The following is a 25247-nucleotide window of genomic DNA, read 5'->3' on the forward strand; positions in this document are numbered from 1 at the left end:
AAAATGCTCACCCAGAAGCGGCGCTCCTAGTGGCCGGGGACATTAATGCAGGCAAACTTAAATCCGTTTTACCAAATTTTTACCAGCATGTCACATGTGCAACCAGAGAAAAAAAATCCTAGACCACCTTTACTCCACACACAGAGATGCATACAAAGCTCTCCCTCGCCCTCCATTTGGCAAATCTGACCATAATTCTATCCTCCTGATTCCTGCTTACAAGCAAAAACTATTGGAAACTATTACGGATTACAAAGGGAAACCCAGACGCGAGCTTACCAGTCAAGCTAAATGCCTTGTATGTTCGTTTTGAGGCAAGCAACACTGAAGCATACATGACAGCACCAGCTGTTCTGGATGACTGTGTGATAACGCTCTCGGTAGCCAATGTGAACAAAACCTTTAAACAGGTCAACATTCACAAAGCCGCTGGGCCAGACGGATTACCAGGATGTGTACTCAAAGCATCCGCGGACCAACTGTCAAGTGTCTTCACTGACATTTTCAACCTCTCCCTGACCGAGTCTGTAATACCTACATGTTTCAAGCAGACCACCATAGTCCCTGTGCCCAAGGAAGCGAAGGTAACCTGCCTAAATGATTACCACCCCGTGGTACTCACGTCGGTAGCCATGAAGTGCTTTGAAATGCTGGTCATGGCTCACATCAACAGCATCCTCCTGGACACCCTAGACCCACTCCAATTCGCATACCGCCCAAACAGATCCACAGATGACGCAAGCTCAATCGCACTCCACACTGCCCATTCTCGCCTGGACAGAATTAACACCTATTTGAGAATTCTGTTCATTGACTACAGCTCAGCGTTCAACACCATAGTGCCCATGAAGCTCATCAATAAGCTAAGGACTCTGGGACTAAACATCTCCCTCTGCAACTGGATTCTGGACTTCCTGACGGGCCGCCACCAGGTGGTAAGAGTAGGCAACAACACGTCTGCCGAGCTGATCCTTAACACTGGGGCCCCTCAGGGGTATGTACTTAGTCCCCTCCTGTATTCCCTGTTCACCCACGACTGCGTGGCCAAGAAGAGGGCTCAACAAAACCTTTTCCCCCTCAGGAGACTGAAAAGATTTGGCATGGGTCCCAAGATCCTCAAAAGGTTCTACAGCTGCACCATTGAGAGCATCCTGACCGGTTGCATCACCGCCTGGTATGGCAACTGCTCGGCATCTGACTGCAAGGCGCTACAGAGGGTAGTGCGTACAGCCCAATACATCACTGGGGCCAAGCTTCCTGCCATCCAGGACCTATACAATAGGTGGTGTCAGAGGAAAGCCCATAAAATTGTCAGAGACTCCAGTAACCCAAGTTATAGACTGTTTTCTCTGCTACCGCATGGCAAGCGGTACCGGATCGCCAAGTCTAGGACCAAAAGGCTCCTCAACAGATTCTACCCCCAAGCCATAAGACTGCTGAACAATTAATACATTCGCCACCGGACAATTTACGTTGACCCCCCCTCCCTTTTGTACACTGCTGCTTCTCGCTGTTTATTATCTATGCATAGTCACTTCACCCCCACCTACATGTACAAATTACCTCAACTAACCTGTACCCCCGCACACTGACTCAGTACCGGTGCCCCCTGTATATAGCCTCGCTATTGTTATTCTTATTGTGTTACTTTTTATTTTAGTCTACTTGGACAATATTTTCTTAACTCTTCTTGAACTGCACTGTTGGGTTAAGGGCTTGTAAGTTAGTATTTCACGGTAAGGTCTACACTTGTTGTATTCAGCGCATGTGACAAATAAAGTGATTTGATTTGATAAAGGATTCACACAGAGGTCATAGGTTACATTACAAATACATAGGCTGAATGTCCAATTCAAACAAAACAACATGATGTTTAATGCCAGGAAAACCCCTGGGGATCTGAAAGTTGAAAGAATGTATACAGAATTCCCATTGTTCTGATGATTGACTATTTACCCAGCATCAGCATTTATATTTGGATGTGTAAATCCAATATTTAAATATTTAAATAATATTAAGAGTTTATGAATGTAATATTCACAGAGCTCTGTGATCCAGCTAGCTTACAGTCTCTGCTGGATGATGTCCCTGAGTAGTGTCACTATGGAAGGCTGGCAGGCTGTCTCTCCATCCCTCTGAGATGAAGCCTCTCTGCTAATCCGTCTGTTCTGGTAAACACAGGCCTCGCTGACTGGCTAACACAAACACACAGACACACACACACATACACTGGCAGAGCCTTTATGGCTCACACACTCACGAACACAACATTATGTGTACACATCCATGGAGTCATTGGTATGTAATACACACACACAGGCACACAAACAACACACACATGATTGTGTGATAAGCACACACACACATACACAAACAAACACACACACACTAACCTGCAGGGTCCATGACCTCCTCGATGACCGGTGGCAGGCGTAGTCCGTCCATGATTTCCCTGGCGACTCAGTGTGAGGGATTAGGGGGAGGTGTTGTGTGGGTCCAGATGCTCTCTTGTACTGCAGAGGTCAAGTGATGGATGAGTATCGGGGGACCAGGGCAGAGAGAGACAGGGGGAGGATGACGCAGACGAAGCCCAGGAAGGCTCCTCACGCTCCGAGTAGACTCAGCCGCAGCAGCCCCTCCATCCTGGAGGTGAGAGAGACGCACGGACGCTGGAGAGCAAAGAGACAAACTGAGCGAGGGACCGCAGTCTGAGATGCATGCAACAAAGAGACAAACCGTACAGCTCTCTCTCAAACTCAATCAGATGGTGCACAATTCACTCTCTAGACCTCCTTTTGTTTTGATACTGCACTCGTCTCCTTTTTACTTGAGCTGTTATTCTATAACCCCCCCCCACCCCCACCCTGTCCTTTTCTCTCTCTACCACTGACCAATAGTCTCTCTCTCAATTGCATGGTTGGTCCCTCTACTGGTTTCTCTCCCGTCTCGGTCTGGGTATCAAGCACGTTTGATGCCCATGCTTTTGCATCCCATCTCTCGCTCTACCTCTCCCTTTATCTGCTCTTTCTGCTTCTTTAACGACATGGGTCAAATCAAAGGCATTCCTTTCACCATCTAGGACACGTATCTGTAAGCGCAAATATCAAGTAAATATAGACACACACACTGTATTTACCTTTAATGAGAGTCAGACCTTGGAGCTCTGGATGCTGACAACCTATTCTCCTGCAGCTTGTGATTCATTTTCTGTCGGTCGTTCACTCCTCCCTCCCTCCATCCCTCCATCCTCTCTCTCTCTCTCTCTCTCTCTCTCTCAAACACACACACACTCTCTCTCCCTCCGATTCTCTTTTCTCATTGTGTTAACTATGCAGGCCTCATTAGTAAAGGTTCTCATACTAAATACCGCTGTCTGATTAATTCCTCTCCTTCTATCCTCTCTCTATCTTCCCTTACAGATTTAAATGGATTAACCCTTCCCTTACCTGCTGTTGACCCGTCAGCTGTGATCAATGAACACAGCTAATTTCAAACAGCCATCGAACCTGAACAAGAGAGCACAGATTGTATGTCATGAATGCACAATGAACTTATGATGTGAGGGATTTAACCCTTTGCTGCACTGAGGACAGGTACTGGAGGAGAGACTGATGAGGTAGGACTCTTGTGGGTTCTCACAGCTGCAGTGTACCTTCAGAGAGACATGAAACACTACGGGGGAAAATATGTACAGGTTTATGGTATCTGTCATTCTGCAAGCAGCATTTTGTAATATCTACAATGCCTTTGAAAGCTTTGTGTTGCAAGAACCTTTAATATTCATGGCTATTAGAACGGCATCAAATGGAACTAAAGTAGGCTACTTGTCAGTGCTGATTATTCTCAAACTATTCATTACGAATTTTGATCAGTCATGGAAATAAAATTGCTGAAAACAAATTGGCTCCCAATTTAAAAAGATGATGGAGAACAAGCTATGAAGAGAAAATACAGAAGTTTTGGTGAAGGTAAAGCCAACTAGCACAAAAATAATATTGCGATATTGTCAAAACGATAAGATATATTGTCCAAAAAATAAAAATGTTAATAATTATGATGTCTGTCATTCGGCAAGCCTTTGAAAGCTTTTCTCCTTCGTGTTGCAAGAACCCTTAACATTCATGGCTATCAGAATGGCATCAAATGGAACCGAAGTAGGCTACTTGTCCGTGCTGATTACGGTCTACAGATGGAACTATGTGCTCTCAGCTTTGACATGTTGTCATTGTGAGCACAAAGGTCACGAAGTAACAAACTGAGTAACACGCCACAATACACAATGACTCACAACAGGCAGGCCTCACGTTATAAAAATGGAACTGCGACGAGCTCAGAGCATCACACGAATCGAGGTGGAGGGGTTGCTAGGCAACCAAGTCCACTGGACCGCATCACATGAAATAGGCTAGATGCAAATTGTTCAAGCTAAAAACAAAACTACAGAGAAAAGTGAATCTTTCTTAACAGTCAAACCTCATCTTTCCTTGTGAGATGTTGACTGTTGAGGGGGTTTTAATAGATGGTCCTTACTAGCCAATGACTGAAAGTTTCAGGAAAGACTACAAATGTTCAAAGTTGACTTTGAAGGATTTTTCATCTTTACCAGAACACCCTGGTATCCTCTGCCCTGTGGGTTTTCTCTCTATCAGATGGCGAGTCAGTAAACCTGACTACTGTGAGTGTGACTGAGCTGCTGTGCATCGCTGTGCAACACTGCAGCAGAAGTTATATAAGGCAGGCTTTCAGAGGACCAGAGAGTGAGAAAACACTACTGAGTGAAAGGAAGAGGGAAGGGAGTGTACCCAGAATTTTGACAAATTGCATAAGTAGAATTGCATAAGCTAGTAACACATATAGGTATTGCTCCCACCACTGTGGCGCAAGGAGTGGAGGTTTCTGCTGTGTGCTATCCTATGGGAGATGCTATGAATGCCATGCTACCATCATCAGGAGGTAAGTGGGGATGTACAGTCTATGAACACACATGGATGCACACACAAACACAAACTTGATAACCATGCCCTGGAGGACCCTGTGTCCTGCTCTCTCCAGAATATCTCCTCTTCCCCCCCTAAACACACACACACACACACACACACACACACACACACACACACACACACACACACACACACACACACACACACACACACACACACACACACACACACACACACACACACACACACACAAACAAACAAACAAACTAACAAACAAAAACACACACTGGTATAAAGACAAGAAGACAAGCAGGCTGTGAAAACTAGCCTAACCTTGCTGTGGGCTAAGACAAGATCTTCCAGTCTCTCCTCTCATCACTGCCCTAGCCTCGCTATGGGCTAAGACAGTATCTGACCGCCTCTCCTCTCATCACTGCCCTAGCCTCGCTATGGGCTAATACAGTATCTGACCGCCTCTCCTCTCATCACTGCCCTAGCCTCGCTATGGGCTAAGACAGTATCTGACCGCCTCTCCTCTCATCACTGCCCTAGCCTCGCTATGGGCTAAGACAGTATCTGACCGCCTCTCCTCTCATCACTGCCCTAGCCTCGCTATGGGCTAAGACAGTATCTGACCGCCTCTCCTCTCATCACTGCCCTAGCCTCGCTATGGGCTAAGACAGTATCTGACCGCCTCTCCTCTCATCACTGCCCTAGCCTCGCTATGGGCTAATACAGTATCTGACCGCCTCTCCTCTCATCACTGCCCTAGCCTCGCTATGGGCTAAGACAGTATCTGACCGCCTCTCCTCTCATCACTGCCCTAGCCTCGCTATGGGCTAAGACAGTATCTGACCGCCTCTCCTCTCATCACTGCCCTAGCCTCGCTATGGGCTAAGACAGTATCTGACCGCCTCTCCTCTCATCACTGCCCTAGCCTCGCTATGGGCTAAGACAGTATCTGACCGCCTCTCCTCTCATCACTGCCCTAGCCTCGCTATGGGCTAAGACAGTATCTGACCGCCTCTTCTCTTATCACTGCCCTAGCCTCGCTATGGGCTAAGACAGTATCTGACCGCCTCTTCTCTTATCACTGCCCTGATCTCGCTGTGGGCTAAGACTGGATCTCCCAGTCTCTCCTGTCATCACTTCTCCGGGAAATACAGACATTCACATTTAAACAGGCAGGGAAATGGAGTGTGTTCATTGCCATTAAGCTAGGTTTATGCTAACACACACACAAACACCGCAAGTCCATTTGGTAAAAAGGAGTTGCGGCTCGGAGAAAACATCAACACCATAGAAAAGGCATATCCTCTAATTGTTTTTTGTTTCCTATTTCCACCAGCCATAGGAGCAGCTGACAGATTTTCTCCATATCAAAACACGGGCAACAGTTTACAGTCAGGTGCCCCAGTTAGCATGGGAGAGAGTGAAACTGGGTATTCCCAGCTGGAGCGTGGTTGCCCTGGGCGCAAGGCATAGCACTCTGTTGGAAACACATTGTGACCTTGTTCAACACAGCTGGGCCAGAGTTGGGATCAACAGAAGTGTCATTACAATACCCTTTCTATATTATATATCAAAATGAATATGCCTTAGTACCATAGTGAGGTGAAGGAATATTATTGTACCTAAGGAGGTTCTAGTAGTGAAAAAATGTGGCAAAATATTAGGTTGGCCTAATGTGTGTAATAACTATATTTTCTGTGTTTTAAACCAGCATGGCTATAATCAATCAAATCAAATTGTATTAGTCACATGCTACGAATACAACAGGTGTAGACCTTACCGTGAAAGGCTTGCTTACAAGCCCCTAACCAACAATGCAGTTTAAAAAATACGAATAAGAAATAAAAATAACTAATTAAAGAGAAACAGTAAAATAACAATAGCAAGACTACATACAGGGGGTACTGGTACAGAGTCAATGTGCAGGGGGACCGGTTAGTCGAGGTAATATGTACATGTAGGTAGAGTTATTAAAGTGACTATGCATAGATGATAACAGAGAGTAGCAGCGGAGTAAAAGAAGGGGTGGGGGGGAATGCAAATAGTCTGGGTAGCCATTTGACTAGATATTCAGGAGTCTTGTGGCTTGGGGGTAGAAGCTGTCTAGAAGCCTCTTGGATCTAGACTTTGCTCTCCGGTACCGCTTGCCGTGTGGTAGCAGAGAGAACAGTCTATGACTAGGGTGGCTGGAGTCTCTGACAATTTTTAGGGCCTTCCTCTGACACCGCCTGGTATAGAGGTCCTGGATGGCAGGAAGCTTGGCCCCAGTGATGTACTGGGCTGTACGCACTACGCTCTGTAGTGCCTTGCGGTCGGAGGCCAAGCAGTTGCCATACTAGGCCGTGATGCAACCAGTCAGGATGCTCTCGATGGTGCCTGTAGAACCTTTTGAGGATCTGAGGACCCATGCCAAATATTTTCAGTCTCCTGAGGGGGAATAGGTTTTGTCGTGCCCTCTTCACGACTACCTTGGTGTGCTTGTTTGTTGGTAATGTGGACACCAAGGAACTTAAAGGTCTCTGACCTCCTCCCTACAGGCTGTCTCGTCGTTGTCGGTGATCAGGCCTACCACTGTTAACTTAAAATGCATTTAATAAATAAAGATCTTAAGGGTTACGGTATATTTTGGAGTGTTATACATTTTCATAAACAATGTGGGATGGCAGTATCAAATGTATGTGAACTGGAGAATATTTACACAAATAAATATTGTCCAGTTGAAGGCTACGGTGTGAAACTGAAGTTTGAGTTTCAGCTTTGATTTAGGCTACAGAAACTTAATGGTGTTGGAGTCGTGCCTGGCCGTGCAGTCATGAGTGATCAGGGAGTACAGGATGGGACTGAGCACGCACCCCTGCCTTTATTTAACTAGGCAAGTTGGTTAAGAACAAATTCTTATTCGCAATGACGGCCTACCCCGGCCAAACCCTAACCCGGGCGACGCTTGGCCAGTAGTGCGCCCCACCAATGGGACTCCAAATCACAGCCGGTTGTGATACAGCCTGGAATCGAACCAGGGTCTGCAGCGACGCCTCTAGAACTGAAATGCGGTGCCTTAGACCGCTGTGCCACTCTGGAGCCCTAATGTAACCACTTATGAGAATGGAGAATTATGGACGCTTATAGTTAGTGTCATAACACATTCTAAAGCTTGTTATAGAATGTGTACTTCATAGAATGTGTTACCAAATATGTGCGTGTGTGTGAGTGCGTGCGTGCGACTAGAGAGTGGTGTTCCCTTCCCATGTCCCCCCAAAGAGTATTAGCTCACTCTCCTTATTGAGGGTAAGAGAGTCAACACAAACCAAACTACACATACTTTTTACAGAGCAGAGCAACCCTGTCCTATAGGCTACACTGCATTAGCACGAATGTCCATTGGAATATTATTTGAAAGCACAAACAACTTAACTGCATTACATTACAGGCCTAAGCCTAATACTGACAATCTGATAATAGTTCTCCTATTTCACACATGTGCAAGTGAACATTTCTTTTGCATATCTCTACTCCTCCTGAGACACCCTCAGAGAGTGGGATCAGAGACAGGGACCAGCCATTATTGACAGCGACCCTGGAGCAATTAGAGTTGTTACGAACCGGCTCAGAGTTCGCAACAAAAGGGAGACAACGTGGAGACAAGGAATATCAAAATATATATTTATTAACTAAAGTAACTAAAAACAATGAACAATGGTGCGTGTAATCAGTAATCAGTAGTGTAAGTGAGTGTTTTGCATGCCTGAATGTAATAGTGCAGGGTGTTGAAGGGTGCCAAAGCAAATAACCAAAAAGCCACAAAACTACCACAACAGAAATCAACAAAAGTGTCTGCATGGAGAGAGTCTCTCCAATCAATGTGGAAGAGGTCTATTTATCATGGGACACACCCTGGCCCAGGTGTTTCCCATGTAGCTGACGACCCTCCCAACTCCGCCCACCGGCATCCTAATAAGGAAACAAGAACAAAGAGAGAGAATACGGCAGACAGAGTGGGACGGTCGTCACAGAGTTAAGTGCCTTGCTAAAGGGAACGTCAACAGATTTTTCACCTAGTCAGCTCTGGGATTTGAACCAGTGACCTTTTGGTTACTGGCCCAACGCTTCTATGCACTAGGCTACCTGATACTTGCCGTAGAGTAAGTTATCATAATCGTGGCGATGACATCATAAATAAAGTCCTGTGATATTCTAGAATTTTGACAGTGTATATCCCGGGAAACAGAACGCTCAAATGCGCTTTTTAACCAAAAAAGACATCCTAAACTTCATAACACAAACTGTGCTCATAAGGTAAACACGGGTAAATATTACAATGTCTCTTAAGAAATCTTCCCAGCATTTGGCTAGGATCCAGAAAATGCTGGGCGAGATAGGTAAGGTTTTTTACTTTAAAAAGTCAAGTTTGTTCGTAAAAAATGGAAGTCAAAATAAAAAATATATATATGTTTTGCCTAATAGCTTTAGTCTGTCTCATTTTGAAAACACATAAAACATCCCGCTTCGCCCTGGCTTGCTGCCCTCAGCTGTCCACGTTGTGAAGAACAAGAGGAGATCATCTGGGCCTTCAGGTGTGGGGAGGTGCCTGAAGCCTGGATGTGCTCCCTCCATCCTCTCCAGACCAAGGGCCAATCTGCCAAAGACTGCCTGGAGCTGAAGGACATCTAGTCTTACGTGCTAGTGGACGTGTGGGAGCCCAACATGGAGGCCCTGCCTCCTCCTCGTCCCCCAGAGAGAGAAGCAGCAAACCTGGCCACATCCGGATCTGGAGAAAGGAGAGGCGCCCTGACCCTTACAGCTGCTACTCCAGGTCCAGCCATGTTGAGAGGCATAGGGAGAGCGAGGTGATGCAGCTTGGCTTCTCTGGCGAGAGACACAGTCACCAGAACCGTGACCCTCACACCCACTACTCCTACCAGAGCCACATGGAGAGAACCAGCAGGACCTCTGCTCCCAGCTGTCCAAGTCCCGACCCTCCCTGCTCCTCTTACGGGACGAACTTCAGGTTTCTTCCAGCTGCAACAGTAGCAGAGTTGAGCACTCAGCCTACAGCATGGTGCACCCAAGGCACTGAAATTACTTTGAATTAGATATTTTCAAATGAGTTTAATTTAGAGCTTAATATGAGTTACTTGTTGTTTAACTCGAGTGTCTGCCTGATATTTTCCCCCAAAAGCATGCACATATTGTTAATATGCACCTGTTGTGGATTTGTTAGATATTACCTGTTAGATACTGCTGCACTGTCGGATCTAGAAGCATTTCACTACTCTCGCAATAACATCTGCTAACCATGTGTATGTGACCAATAAAATTTGTGTGCGATCAAATAAAACATTCCTCGAACATTTGAAGATAGGCCTAAGTGGGCGATAGGCTAATATGGTTAGCAAGTATAGCGCAAAGGGAGTGTGACACAGACTGTGAAATGACCTGGATACTGCAGCCCTGTAGTCTGCTCAGCATATTAATTAAACATGGAAACCATAGAGAGGGAGAAACATATGTGTTTTACACAGAGAGCGAGAGAGAGAGAGAGAGTCAATAAAGAACGAAGAAGAAGAAATGGGGTGGCAAGGAGTAGTTACTGAGAGAAAGAGAGAAGGAGGAAGAAAGTGAGCGAGACATGAGGTGGTTGAGTGAGGGATAGTGTTGACAGAGGGAGGGAGAGAGAGATTGAGAGGAGCGGAAAAGATTGAAGAGGAAGAGAGATTTAATTACTGTTCTTGTTCCTCAGTGACCACAGTGGTTTGGAATAGGGAGCCTGCCTATTACTGTCAACACAGCAGGGCCAGAACACAAACTCGCACGAACACACACACACGCGCACCGACGCACAGCACACACATGCACAGCACGCACACACAATACCGAACCCACACACTAGCACCTAAATTGACTTCTAAAAGCCAGATCTGACTTCATTTTCCAAACTATAACATAACAGACTATTCCATTTGTGTTTACATAGAATACTGCCACGCACCCTGTTTCCTGATGGTGAGCTCACTGGACATTAAGAGGTACATTTTTCCCTTGAATGTCACAAAAAGGTCTCCAAAGCACCGTAATATCCCTTTATATACAATAACATGCAAATGATCTGAGCCGTTGAAAACAACCAGAGACAGTTAGATAAGAGATGTCTGTTGAGTGCAGAGCTGTAGTGGGAGGGCATGGGTGGGCGGGGTATTAGGGTGAAGGGATTTATCTAAGCTGTTTTCACCTTTGGCTAGGAGACAGCAGATATACACACACACACATTGTTTTTGGTCTTGGCTAACACTGGTCCTCATGGCTGTAGTTTGTCTCATCTATAGTGGGGGGGTCTGGGCTGCTTTTGTTCATTGATTTGATTTCCTCTAATCATAGTTCTGGATCTGACAGGGCTCATTAGTGTGTGTGTGTTTGTTTCCGCCCCGGAGACCAAAGCAGAGCGGCCTGAATAACATTAACATTTAAAGCAGCACACTAATAACAGTGCAGCATAATAATCACCACATTCATTGCATTACAGCTACGCAGCTACACCACATAATGCCTCTTATAACAACAAATGGCTTCATAACAAATCACTAACATAAGCCCAGTAATTACCTAACATCTTAATATCAAAACACTAAACATTAGAGAGACTACACAACCCAGCTTTGCATGACTTAAATTAACTCTACCACACTAGTTTTTATTCATCAGCAGACTCAGACTCAATTTACATTATATAGTTATTATAGCCTGGGTACTGCTTGGGGGCATTTACATTTGCGCTTATTACTGTAGAACAACACAATGCATTTTACCATAAGGCCTGCATTGTACTATGCACTAGATGCACCACTACCACATCGGTAGAAATATTTAAATTCGTTTTCATTTGAAAGAAAAACATATCCTCTGTCTCTTTCTCATGGGATAAGAAAGAGATGAAAAACAGCCTCAGTCATATATTACAACTCCAGTGAAGAGTGATGAAAAGAGAGAGAGAGGGGAATAGATTATGACAACTGGAGAGAGAGAGAGAGGGGAGAGGGAATATGGGCCAGAGTTGAGTTTAGTGACCAAAGCTCAGTGAGGTGGTGAGAGAAAAACTCTATAATAATAAAATCAAATGTTATTGGCCGCATACACATAGGTATTTTGCAGATGTTATCGCGAGTGTCGTGAAATGCTTATGTTTTCCGATCTCTAACAGTGCAGTAATACCTGACAATACAAAATAAAACACGCAAATCCCCCAAAGAAAAAGAAAGGAATGAAGAAATATAGAAATATTACAACGAGCAATGTCAGAGTCCCGGAATATAAATATACAATATATGTATATGATGGTGTGTATTGACATTATGGACAGTATATATAATATGACTCATCCAGTGGCGCACGCACAAATGTACACGCACACACCGTAGTATAAAAACACACCACTAATATAAGCATGGAAAAACACTGTCTGGAAGTGAGCTCAAGTGAATACGGTTTTTTTTTAGCTCTATTTTTTTACCTGTTGCCCTTTTCCGATGATCTCTTGAACCATGGAAGTATCTAACCATGCAGACATGGCCGATGAAATCATTGGATATGCAGCACCAACAAATTACCTACACGTGAAAGAAAGAAGATAAACTGAAGGAATTCATGTACATTTGAACTCTGGTGAACTCTGCAGCATGTAGGAGAGACAACAGCACCACCTAGTGGAACGTCTAGGACAGAAACAGAGATATACACGAATCTGCCGATGTGACTTCAACATGTAAAAAAAACAAAAATCGAACTCTTTTGTAACAGCACAATTGTCAAACACATTTACCAATTGTTGTATTGTTCATAATAGTCGTTTCTGTTTTGTCTATTTATTACATGTCGTTATTGTCGAATAAACATATCTGAAAAGACGGTGGACATGTAACATCAGTATCACATGAGCAGTGTGTGCATGTAAAGGTCGACCAGCCAGGAAGTTGAGGTAGCTAGCCTAGCTATGTTATCCGTTTTGCCATCATAATGGGATATTACAAGATAACCTGCATGTTGTATGAAAGCATGACTACTTTTAAAGAGTTCTGTCATTACGCATAAAAACGTCTGCATCTAAATCAGGTAGGTTGTAGGCTTAGCCAGCTAGCCAGCCACTCAAGCTGGACATGATGCAGTTTAGCTTGAGTAGCCTATTACTAGTCAGTTTCTTAACCTGTATTGTCTTGGTAGTAGTGCTGTGTGGTATGGTTTGACAGGGCCAGGACAATTACAGAGCTAAATCCTGTGGTGTTATTAGACTGAATGATCATCAAGGACAACAACCAACCGAGCAACTGCCTGTTCACACTGCTATCATCCAGAAGGCGAGGTCAGTACAGGTGCATCAAAGCTGGGACTGAAAGAAGCTGTTTCTCAATCTCAAGGCCATCAGACTGTTAAACAGCAATCACTAACTTAGAGAGGCTGCTGCCTACACTGAGACCCAAACACTGGACACTTTAATATATGGATCACTAGTCACTTTAAACAATGCCACATTAAATAATGTTAACATATCTTACATTACTCATATCACATGTATATACTGTATTTTATACCATCAACTGCACCGTGCCTATGCTGCTTGGCCATTCTTATATGTACATATTCTCAGTTACCCAATTAGATTTGTGTGTATTAGGTAGTTGTTGTGGAATTGTTAGATTACTTATATATTACTGCACTGTCGGAACTAGAAGCACAAGCATTTTGCTACACTTGCATTAACATCTGTGTATGTGACCAATACAATTTGATTTGAATGGGCTGGTATGCCTTGGGAACACATAGCTTGCTTACATTCTCACTTTTCTGGTTTCTCCTAGTTACCACAGCCACAAAGTCAAAATTGGCTATATCTTAACGCATTTAAAAAAAAAAATGTGGTTAGGTTTAACACTCACATTTTAATAAGATAAATTGTAGAAATAGACAGGGTTTGTGGCTCTGGTGACGGCCCTTTATTCTCAACCCCCCACCCTCTAGGTTTGCTGGGGGAAGTATGCGGTGTCTGGAGAGAAGGATGCTGGGACTTGTAGGCTTCATAGGGGGTGACCTCCATGCTACGTCTGGGAGACTCCTGAGATGCACCTTGAGGTCTTCAGCAGTCCAACAGTCTTCTGGCTCCACACACTACCCCCAGAGGGTGTGGCTCTCCTCACAGGCACCCATCTGTGGACCCCATACACCTAAACATTTTACACACCCGCAACAGACACTGGGGAGTTCCCGTGGCCCCTTCTCCCTCCCCCTTTTCACCCAGAGGGTCGCCCTCTCCCAGGGACCCAACACCTCCACAGCCAAGATCAGGCTGCGAACACGGCTGGTGGTCACCCTGCTGTTCGGCGGAGGACTGCTTGGCACCTGGTGGTACGTGCGTAACGAGAAGCAGCAAAATCACAGAATGCAGCGTATAGAGCAGTTGAAAAAGGTGGCCCTGGGCCAGGGAGACTTCAGCCTCCTCGACCACAGGGGGCACCGCAGGACCAAGAGAGACTTCCTGGGTAGCTGGGTGCTCCTCTACTTTGGCTTCACCCACTGCCCTGACATCTGCCCCGATGAGCTGGATAAGATATCTGCTGTGGTCAGCACTCTGGACAAGGACCCGTCTCTCCCCGCAGTCCAACCACTGTTTGTGACGGTCGACCCGGAACGAGACGACGTGGCGGCCCTGGAAAGATACGTGAAGGACTTCCACCCCCGGCTGATCGGCCTGACGGGTACCCCAGAGGAGGTGAAGGTGGCGGGGAAGGACTACAGGGTGTACGCCAGCCCTGGACCTAAGGATGAGGACGGGGACTATATAGTGGACCATACCATCCTCATCTACCTGGTCAACCCAGATGGACTGTTCCTGGACTATTACAACAGGATGAAGGATGATGTGCAGATTGCTGAGAGCATCAGGAACCATATGAAGAGCTACGTCAAACTCCCTGAGTGAATGACAGTAACCACTCCAACAAAGACCTATAGTATGTTACACTTAAGCTGAACCCAATGTCCAGATAACAATACTCCATCAGAAATGAGGCCTTGTGAATTATTCTCAGACCAGACTGGACCACAACGATATGGACGCTTCATCGAGGCTATGATTCTGTGTTTGAAATAAATTGTTTTTGTCCGACACCGATAATGGTTAGGATATGAAATTGTCTTTATACTAGTCTTTTGTCAAGGGCACTAACATCACTAGTAGGTGTTGCAATATTGAAAGTGTCTTCATATAATCTTAGTAAAATCTACGTGCTCATTTTATTTTACACATTTTTGGCCATTGTAAAAAACCAAAAAAAACATTTCCTTACAAACCAGTGAAACAATTTCCCAATTTAGGTTCTCTTGAATGAAAGAAAAATGATCACGTTTTTCTTAAAAGTCCTCATCTGATATAGAAAATGTATGAGTTCTACACCACTTGGACAAACATGTAAATAAAAAGCAACGTATACAATTGTCATGGATACGAAGGCAAACATTGTGAACAGGGTGATAATTCTTAGGGTCAGTCAACACTACCAACATACCCTGAGTGCCACATCTGGTAAACATATTGTGTAGATGCAGGTGAATGAGATAAAAAAAGAGAGTGTTTCTCTTGACAGAACCAGAGGAATACACAGACAAGACATACAGAGGACAGACACCAAAGATCAAACAATAGACAGGAGGTTGAAATGAAATAAGAGCAAGTATGTGAGGAGAGAATGGGTGCAGCCAGGTTGTTGATAGAGCAGGTCAGTACTAGTGGTCCGGTAGGCACAAGTGGCGTCACACACAGGAGTGCGTACCACGTATCAGAGTAATGGGTCTGTAGGAGGCAAGAGCGCACACACACAGGATCAGGAGATGAATGGGTCATATAGGGTCGAATGATGCTGCAGGGGCTTTCTTGAATCGATGGTTAGCCCGGTGTTTGCTGAGCAGAGTGAGTCCCATGGTGTCGATGCTTTCCTCGAGACCCTCACTCCTGTCTATCTCCACTGTGTAGTCGTTGGCCTGAAGAGTAGAGCATGATAATAACCTGATAGCACAGTGTCCTGATGGTAGAGTAATGGAGTTACTGTAGACAAATACACCTTGTACTAGAAGCTATCAAACTAATTTGTCATACAATAAAATCAAGTATCTCTAAATATCAAGTGTTCAGTTCAGTGTCAAGACTAAACTCCAGACAGTGGCTGATTACGCTCGATTAGATTGTGCCGTATTCAATTCATTCAATCACACACACTCACCAGTTGAAGGGAAGCCAGCATGTACTTGCAAGCCTCGAAGTTGTCCATGCTGTGGACTATAGAGGAGAAGGTCCTCCTCTGGCCAACACTGCTCAACGCTGCTACGATCCTGTCCCCATAGTCATGGATGTCAAACGTAGCACGCACCTCCTAGAGACATGGGGTCAGGAGGTTTAGCCAACAGATCACATCACGCCACACTAGAAATCACCAGCGGGGTGAACAATGATATCATTTTTTATTAGAATAGAAAAAATACTTGATCTACAGCAAAATGTCTGGAAAGTATGTAATTGAATCTTACCTGATAGGTGAGTTCCGGTCGTATTTTGTCCTCCCATTCCTTCACTCGTTTCGACAGCGCCGTCTCCTGGGCATAACCCTGGGAGTTCACCAGGAACTGCTCCTGAAATATGAAGGAAGTGGGGGGGGACATCAGCAACATCAGTGACTAGCTACACAGAACCCTGTAGTGTTTCTCGCTGGAACATGACCCAGAAAGACTGGCTCATTGAGACCCCTGCCTGTGTATACGTACCACACTCTTCTTCACCAGGTCTTCGTAACTCAGTCCGTCCATGTCTGCCCCTGGCAGCAACATTGTAAACATACTCAGAACTATACCATCTTTGCCTAGGATTGCCTACAGTGTCTTAAAACGTTCCTGAGTGGTCCACAAAGTGTTTTTTACATCTGTGTTTTGTATTGTCAAGTAACATATCATTGTGGAGTGATAATAATACATTAGTCCAACTCTACAGTCACAGTCGAGACCTCATGGCTCTGTTTACACCTTGCCTTAAAATATGTGCATTTAATAGCAGGTGTGAATGTGGTCTGAGAGATAGAAAGACAGACAGGACAGTGTCTACCTGGTACGAAGTCCTGTCCACTCAGGAAGTCACCTGGGGCTTCATCAGTCAAAGGGTCATGTTCGTTGTCAGAGAGGTCATCGAGCAGGCCTAGCAGGTCGTGGTGTCTGAGGTCCTCTAACTCCTCCTCCCTCTCTTCCAGCTGCAGGTACGTCCTCAGCTCCTCGTCAGACACAAACACACCCTGTAAGGGCAAAAGGTTGTATGTTCAGTACATAAAAACAGCAACAAATGCTTTGTGCAGCATGACCATAGCAGTACAAACACATACTGTTTTTCCAAGAATCCTCTTCCGGGTCTTCAGCTTTTCTTTCATTTTACTCATATAGATGTAGTTCAAGTCTGTAACAGAAACACCACTTGCTGTAAGCGCCAAATAATAGAGGGTTCAAAAGATAACGCCTCTATCTCCTGTCATTTAGTTATGAGATCCACCCTTACCTGTATACGTGGGTCCATTCTTTAGCCTGGGTTCACGGGGGTCATCTGCAAAAAGAGGAGGCATTTGTCAGGTATCTTCCATCCTATTCACAGTCTTCATAAAAACACCAGCACACACTACTTACAGGTGCCAGTGTACCAGGTCCAGAAGTCTTGCAGCGCAGAGGGGCCTTTCCTTTTCCGCTTCCCAGAATCATCCAAACCCGGAGGAACCTTATAACATCTTCCTATGGTGAAAGAACACACATTTAACACAGACAGGCCCCCTCATAGAAAATACACTGATATCCTCTCAGTGAGTAAGAGTCAGTTGGACAGCATCTCATCGATATGAAAATGTTTCCTCACCTGTTTTCAGAGGCTTGTCCTCGCCAACTGTATCATAAAGGTCATGCAACATCCACATGTTTGCCTGCATCGCAACAATCATCACATCACAAAGACAACAACAAAAAAACTATGTGCGTACCAGAATGGTTATTTTCCATCTAGAAACGTATGGTGGTTTATCCACCGTGTCTGTGATGGGTAACCGTACCGTCTGGGCCCTCTCCTCCTTCCTCTGTTTCTTCTGCTCCTCCTCAGAGAGCTGCTGGACTCCTCCCCTCTCCCTCAACACCCTCCCATCACTGGGGGCCTGGGAGAGAACAAGTTAGAACACACTGATACAAGACATCAATAAACAGAACACATGATAATACAAAATCGTACACAATTCAACACAAGGTCCCATAAAAGGGCTACAATAAAAGCTGCAATGGAACTAGGCATGTGTGAAACCTACGGTTCCTCTGCATGCATGTATGCATATACAGTGCATTTGGAAAGTATTCAGACCCCCTGTCTTATTCCACATTTTGTTGTGTTTCAGCCCAAATTCAAAATCTATTAAATACCCCATAATGACAAAGTGAAAAAATGCTAAATTACAAAATAATTTCTCTCAACTCAATTGTTTATTGTCAATTTTTAGAGTAAGTGTAACAGATAAGTAACACAAAATTACAATTATATAACATTTTTGGCCTTTCAAAAATATTCAGTGACCAATATAGCCACCCTTATTTTCAATAACTGCCATGAGCCTTCCATCCATGGAGTCTGTCAGTTTCTTGATCTGTTCACGATCAATTTTCGCTGAAGCAGCAACCACAGCCTCCCAAATGCTGTTCAAAAAGGTGTATTGTCTTCCATCACTGTAAATCTCACGTTTGCGAAGGGCCCACAAGTTCTCAATAGGATTTAAGTCAGGTGAGGAAGGGGGCCAGGTCATTATTCAGGCATCTTTGAGGCCCTTGCTGGCTAGCCAAGCAGTGGAGTACTTGGATGCATGTGATGGAGCATTGTCCTGCATAAAGATCATGGCCTTCTAGAATGCTGAGGACTTCTTCCTGTACCACTGTTTGACGAAAGAATCTTCCAGAAACTGGCAGTAGGTTTGGGAGTTGAGTTTCAGTCCATCTTCAACCCGAAAAGGTCCAACTACCTCATCCTCAATGATAGCAGCCCATACCAGTACCCCTCCTTCACCTTGCTGGCACCTGACTCAAGTTGGTGCCCTGTGTCCATTACTGATCCAGCCACGGGCTCATCCATTTGGTCCATCAAGAGTCACTTTCATTTCATCTGTCCATAAAACCTTTGAAAAATCTGTCTTCAGGTATTTCTTTGCCCAATCTTGACGCTTCAACTTGTGAATCTTATTCAGTGGTGGTCTTGTTTCAGTCTTCTTGACCTTGGCCATGTCTCTGAGCACTTGACACCTTGTACTTCTGAACACTCCAGCTAGGTTGCAGTTCTGGAATACGGTGGCACTGGAGGATAATGGGTTCCTGGTAGTTTGACGTTTAATTCTTCTCAAGTCTTTTGCAGTTACTTTGCACCTTTTCTTCCCCATGCGTTTTTTGAGCCCCAGTTGACTATACGCAACAAAACGTTTGAATGTCCAGTGGTCACACCTCAATAGTTTAGCTTCTTAAAGAGTGTCGCATCTGTCTGAAAGGCATTTTACATTTTTGGTTTTTCAGTGTCAGTTAAATTTATTTTTTGGCCCATTTTACATGAGGTAATGAGGCTGCCTAATAATTATGCACACCTTTATATAAGGTGTTATTCACTTTCACCACACCCTCCCTCATTACACAAATACATATCACCTGAAAATGATCAAATCCAATAAGCATTCAAGTTTATATGGTTTGGAGTTCGAAAATGTGAATAGAAACAATGACAAGATCAGAATACTCACTTGCCTAATAATTGTGCACGCAGTGTATATCTATATATTTATATATATGTGTAGGAGTATGTGCGTGTGTGTGTGTGTGCAAGAGAGAGAGATATTTCTACGTTCCTACTTGGTGTCTGTCAATATGTTTCTCAGGTCCCTGGTCCATCTCCATCCCGTTGTCCTCTAGGGGCAGGAAGTTCTCCTCATCGGCATCACCACCATCGTCCCCGGCAACGCCCAACATGGCATCCCCTGATGCAAGCTCTGCGTCATCTGGACACACAACAACAATAAGGATGTCAGCACCCGGCCATAGCTTAGAAATCCACATTAGAGAACTGTATATTCCATTTGAGCTGGTCCTGGCAACATGGTATGGGATTTAGTGCTCCGTTGGAGGCAAAACACATCACAAACGTGTTTGTGTGTTTTCTATGATCAGTCGGCTGTTTTGGCTTGACTACAGTTGTGTACAGTGTATAGACCTAGACACAGTAATGTACAACTGTCGATATACTGTATCCATCTCTAAATGCCTCTCTACCTTGGTGCCCGAACAGGGTGACGGGGGCCAGGGGTGCGTCAGACAGGGCGTCCCTGAGGAAGTGGGACTGAGAGGAGGCCAGGAAGAGACGGATGATACCCAGGGCGTCCGAAGTGAACGTGTTCATCCTGAAGTCCTTACAGCTGCCCAGCACCTCTCCTTTCTGACTGCAGCACATACATACATACAGGGAACACAAACAGGGCACACACACAAACATTGATACGACAGCCGTCTGCAGTAATGTGTTCCATCAAAAGGTAAGGCAGCTACATATGGCAAGGCTTACAATGTTTCATAGTTATTCTACAGAAGAGTTCATCATGTTGACGGCGGTTTAGGCCGTGGACTTGGAACCCACCTGATGAGAAGCAGCTTCTGTTTCTCAAACGCCTCAGGAGGAATCAGAGACTCGGGGGGAAGAGGGGCCACGTCCACATTCTAAGGAACACACAGGACAATAATTTTCACAGATAGAATTATGGACACACACACACACACACACACACACACACCATGTAGTCTGATTGAAACGCCAATCAATATATTGTACATTCTGAGGGGGCATTTATAAAGGGTTAAATGTTTCCAGAGGGGGACACTCACTGTGTTGGCCTCATTCTTCATCTCTGACTGCAGTGAGACATCTGTTGTATCCTGGTCTAAGGAGTCAAACTGGGGGAACAACAAACATCAGTAAAATCAGGTGATAACAGTGTTGGGCCAGAACTAAAGCCTGCTACACACATCCTAGGGCCCTCTTTGGCTAGGGTTCCCTAGCCCAACTGTCACCGTCCCCAGCTCCACACTCTTACCCCACCGTCATCCTCATTAGCATTGTTGGATGAGGCCCCATCCGTGCCATCCTCTCCAGATGTCACTGCTTGTTTATCTTTTCTGAAAATGACAGGTACAAATCCCTTTAACTCAATGGGAAAGGAAGTGAAGAAGTAGAGCAGCATGAAGACTGGTGGCTTGAGTGGTGCTGTGTGTGTTCACAGGGAGCGAGGCAGGGTGCAGTGCCTTCCGAAAGTATTCATACCCCTTGACTTATTCCACATTGTGTTGTGCTACAGCCAGAATTCAAAATTGATTAAATCTAAAATGTATTTATGAAGCCCTTTTTACATCAGCCGATGTCACAACGTGCTAAACAGAAACCCAGCCTAAAACCCCAAATCGTTTCCCCCCCCTCACCCATCTACACACAATACCCCATAATGACAAAGTGAAAACATGTTTCTAGACATTTTTGAAAATGAAATACAGAAATGCATCTAATTTACATAGGTATTCACACCCGGAGTCAATACATGTTAGAATCACCTTTGGGAGTGATTACAGCTGTGAGTCTTTCTGGGTAAGTCTCGAAGAGCTTTGCACACCTGGATTGTACAATATTTTCATATTATTCTTTTTTAAATTCTTCAAACTTTATCAAGTTGGTTGTTGATCATTGCTAGACAGCCATTTTCAGGTCTTGCCATAGATTTTCAAGCCAATTTAAGTCTACTTTAACTAGGCCAATGCTTTGTCTTCAGGACATAAAGTTATTTTATTTGACATAATTGTTTGCAGTTTTACTTTAGTGCCTTATTGCAAACAGGATGCATGTTTTGAAATATTTATATTTTGTACAGGCTTCCTTCTTTTCACTGTCTTTCTGTGTTTGAAATTCACTGCTCGACTTTGGGACCATACAGACAGTTTTATGTGTGTGGTACAGAGATGAGGTAGTCATTCAAAAATCACAATAAGCACATTTTTACTCCTGAACTTATTTAGGCTTGCCATAAATGGGTTGAATACTTATTGACTCAAGACATTTCAGCTTTTAATTTCTTATTAATTTGTAAACATTTCTAAAAACATAATTCCACTTTGACATTATTGGGTATTGTGTGTAGGCCAGTGACAATCTCTATTTAATCAATTTTTAATTCCGGGTGTAACAACAAAATGTGGAAAAAGTCAAGGGGTGTGAATACTTTCTGAAGGTACTGTACTTACTTCTTGTTTCTGTCGTTGATGTAGTCCAGAGTTTGGTACACCAGGTTGTACAAATGCTCCACCTGAATCAAACAATAATAACAAAAGAATACATTTTAATAAAGTGTTTCCCCTATATTCATTTAGCAGCGGCAGCCAACTAAATCGTTGCCTCCCCCCCAAAATTTGATAAAAGAATTATATGATTTTGTTTTGAAAATAATTTGAGGAATGGAAAAACTTTGTGTAAACTGAAACCACTTAAGCCAGATATAAACTGTGTAGAAAAGATAATGGACCTATACGTTTAAAAATATATATATCATCTTTGAGAACTAACAATCATCAAAATAAAAACTAGACAGCCATGCAGTTGACTAGACAGTTGATTTTGTTATAATGTTTGAGCCACTCAGATAGATTGCATAAGCCATGGCAAAAAGCGTAGAATTGCAGAAAATTAACATTAAAACTGGAATTTATCTCAGCCCCATGGCAAAATGTGAAGAAGAATTGAAGGAAATTAGCTTAAAACTGAATGTTCTCTCCCTCAGCCTGTCAGCCCCTTGACAAGATGTGTAGAATTGCAGGAAACTAGTTTTAAAACTGTAAAATTCTCTCTCCAGCCCATTTCAAAGGCCTCGATATAATGTTGGTCAGAGACAGCGCCATTGACCGCACCCACAACCCCCCCACACCAACTTTGCTGGAACAAATCCTAGGGGAAACACTAATAATAATAAATGTTATCTGTAACGCACTTTTCAAATACTCAAGGTGCTAACAATAATGTAGTTATACCACAGTTGAGATCAAATGAATTATCGTGGATCACAGTTACTTTTGGACAACAAGTCAGGAATATTATATGAAACCAGCCTATGATGTTCTTCTTTTCTACCAAACAACTTCTCACCTTCTTGCTGTAAATGCATGCTGAGCCTTGTATGAGCAGCGCTGCCTCTGCAAAGTTCAGAGTGGTTTTGCCCCCATCGAACGAGATACACATCTCATCCAACTGCCAGACCAGAGAGACAATATGACAGTGGTAAATGCAGTGTATATCAACGTGTGAGAGGACAAGCTTTCTTAACAGTCTACTCCAGCCTTGGTCTGTGTGATTTTCAACCCAGTTAGTGACTTTCAAGGCTGTGTTTGTGTGTTGACACACAACATTGTTGTTAATACAGTACTTTGTCTATTGTGTTTACATTATTTGCCCCATAATGCATGCCACGGGCTCATTCCTACCTCCTCCAGATAATCTGCCAACTCCGAGGCCACATCAATGTCCCAGTTTTTCGTGAGCTCCCGGATAGGCTGCAACAAATGGGTGAATCGAGTCTCCACTGTGTCCATGGCTTCCCTTAACATGAGAGATCAAATCATGTCAGATTTGAATCGGTGCGATTTTTAGAAAAACTAACACTAAACTCAGTAGCTATCTACAAAATAGATTGGTTGGCATTTAGCTATCTAGCTAGCGAACGTTTAAAGTCACAGAAAAGTATAATTTGGTTTATATAGTTGTTAACGTACTAACCGGGGCTGCAGGTAGCCAAGTGGTTAGAGCGTTGGACTAGTAACCGAAAAGTTGCAAGATCGAATCCCCGAGCTGACAAGGTAAACGTCTGGCAGTTAACCCACTGTTCCTAGGCCGTTATTGAAAACAAGAATTTGTTCTTTAACTGACTTGTCTAGTAAAATAACCTACTAGTAGTACTGACGTATGTAACATTAGCCAGCTACCAAAATGTTTTAACACAGACATACAATAAATGCTATTACAATCACTGTATCCGTTGATTCACAAAATACGAAGGTGACCCAAATATTTAATGTGTTGATAAACTTTGGAGCACTTTCAAAAAAATCCGCGCGTCCACCATTTTATTTTATATTAGCGCGAGATTTTTCTTATTCGCCGACTAGTTTCCTCTCTGACGTCAGCGTCAACAGAGCCAGGGTTTGCTGCCATCTACTGGCGGAAGTACCACTAAAAAACAACCTGTACCCTTTTTTTTATTTCTCCTTTATTTAACCAGGTAGGTTAGTTGAGAACAAGTTCTCATTTACAACTGCGACCTGGCCAAGATAAAGCAAAGCAGTGCGACACAAACAACAACACAGAGCTACACATGGAATTAACAAGCGTACAGTCAATAACACAATAGAAAAAGAAAGTATATATACAGTGTGTGCAAATGGCGTGAGGAGGTAAGGCAATAAATAGGCCATAGTAGCAAGTAATTACAATTTAGCAAATTAACACTGGAGTGATAGATGTGCAGATGATGTTGTGCAAGTAGAAGCACTGGTGTGCAAACGAACAGAAAATAAAATAAAAACAATATGGGGATGCGGTAGGTAGATTGGATGTGCTATTTACAGATGGGCTATATACAGCTGCAGCGATCGGTTAGCTGCTTGGATAGCTGATGTTTCAAGTTTGTGAGGGAAATATAAATCTCCAGCTTCAGCGATTTTTGCAATTCGTTCCAGTCATTGGCAGCAGAGAATTGGAAGGAAAGGCGGCCAACGGAGGTGTTGGCTTTGGGGATGACCAGAGATATACCTGCTGGAGCGCGTGCTACGGGTGGGTGTTATGGTGACCAGTGAGCTGAGATAAGGCGGGGCTTTACCTAGTAAAGACTTATAGATGACCTGGAGCCAGTGGGTCTGGCGACGAATATGTAGCGAGGGCCAGCCAACGAGAGCATACAGGTCGCAGTGGTGGGTGGTATATGGGGCTTTGGTGACAAAACGGATGGCACTGTGATAGACTGCATCCAGTTTACTGAGTAGAGTGTTGGAGGCTATTTTGTAAATGACATCCCCGAAATCGAGGATCGGGAGGATAGTCAGTTTTACTAGGGTATGTTTGGCGGCGTGAGTGAAGGACCCTTCTCACCAAAAGATGGAGCACTTGGATTTTATATTTACAAACCATCCTTGAATAAG

General features: G+C 44.1%; 3 protein-coding genes across 8 annotated transcripts in view; 1 reads left to right on the forward strand and 2 right to left on the reverse strand.

Moving 5' to 3' along the window:
* The window catches only part of LOC106576174 (coiled-coil domain-containing protein 136), a 54050-nt gene extending 41444 nt beyond the window's left edge, over window positions 1-12606 (reverse strand). For 3 of the 4 annotated variants that reach the window (XR_001321902.2, XM_014153143.2, XM_014153141.2), the window contains exons 1-2: window positions 3137-3318; window positions 2394-2669 (exon numbers count right to left, since the gene is read on the reverse strand). Coding sequence is in view for 3 of the 4 variants with exons in the window: in XM_014153143.2 (XP_014008618.1) it covers window positions 2394-2445 (52 nt within the window). In the remaining variant the exon portion in view is untranslated. Of the gene's footprint in view, window positions 1-2393; window positions 2670-3136; window positions 3319-3446; window positions 3507-12453 lie in introns of those variants that run through there. The other variant, XM_014153142.2, reaches the window with a different exon arrangement.
* Window positions 12607-12851: 245 nt separating this feature from the next.
* On the forward strand, window positions 12852-15124 carry LOC106576176 (protein SCO2 homolog, mitochondrial). The gene is made up of 3 exons (XM_014153148.2): window positions 12852-13052; window positions 13187-13299; window positions 13956-15124. The coding sequence occupies exon 3, from the start codon at window positions 13972-13974 to the stop codon at window positions 14911-14913; it is 942 nt and encodes a 313-aa protein (XP_014008623.2). The 5' UTR covers window positions 12852-13052; window positions 13187-13299; window positions 13956-13971; the 3' UTR covers window positions 14914-15124.
* A 78-nt stretch (window positions 15125-15202) lies between these two features.
* Window positions 15203-24181, reverse strand: LOC106576175 (condensin-2 complex subunit H2). Of its 3 annotated transcripts, XM_045699802.1 has the most exons (20): window positions 24075-24158; window positions 23830-23901; window positions 23538-23652; window positions 23203-23304; window positions 22308-22369; window positions 21113-21194; window positions 20904-20972; window positions 20659-20738; window positions 20298-20464; window positions 19881-20026; window positions 18062-18160; window positions 17872-17935; window positions 17649-17750; window positions 17524-17568; window positions 17354-17424; window positions 17083-17266; window positions 16749-16798; window positions 16515-16616; window positions 16211-16360; window positions 15203-15971 (listed from the first exon to the last, which is right to left on the reverse strand). In XM_045699802.1, the coding sequence occupies exons 3-20, from the start codon at window positions 23643-23645 to the stop codon at window positions 15831-15833; spliced, it is 1824 nt and encodes a 607-aa protein (XP_045555758.1). In that variant the 5' UTR covers window positions 23646-23652; window positions 23830-23901; window positions 24075-24158; the 3' UTR covers window positions 15203-15830. The 3 variants fall into 3 exon arrangements, 2 of the variants coding, with proteins under 2 accessions (XP_045555758.1, XP_014008619.1); XM_014153144.2 differs by having other exon boundaries at window positions 23830-24181; XR_006760125.1 differs by lacking the exon at window positions 16749-16798 and having other exon boundaries at window positions 23830-24174.
* Window positions 24182-25247: the final 1066 nt, after the last annotated feature.

The sequence above is a fragment of the Salmo salar genome, chromosome ssa17 (assembly GCF_905237065.1).
Source record: "Salmo salar chromosome ssa17, Ssal_v3.1, whole genome shotgun sequence".
Classification (NCBI taxonomy): Eukaryota; Metazoa; Chordata; class Actinopteri; order Salmoniformes; family Salmonidae; genus Salmo; species Salmo salar.

Excerpts from the sequence above, each read along its gene's own strand:
- LOC106576176 (XM_014153148.2), top strand. The coding sequence starts at position 13,972 with ATGCGGTGTCTGGAGAGAAGGATGCTGGGACTTGTAGGCTTCATAGGG.
- LOC106576175 (XM_014153144.2), bottom strand. The coding sequence starts at position 23,645 with ATGGACACAGTGGAGACTCGATTCACCCATTTGTTGCAGCCTATCCGG. Across the intron at positions 22,370-23,202 it reads CATGCATTTACAGCAAGAAG|GTGGAGCATTTGTACAACCT; the intron begins GTGAGAAGTTGT and ends TGTTTGATTCAG. Across the intron at positions 17,267-17,353 it reads AGAGGATTCTTGGAAAAACA|GGTGTGTTTGTGTCTGACGA; the intron begins GTATGTGTTTGT and ends TTGCCCTTACAG.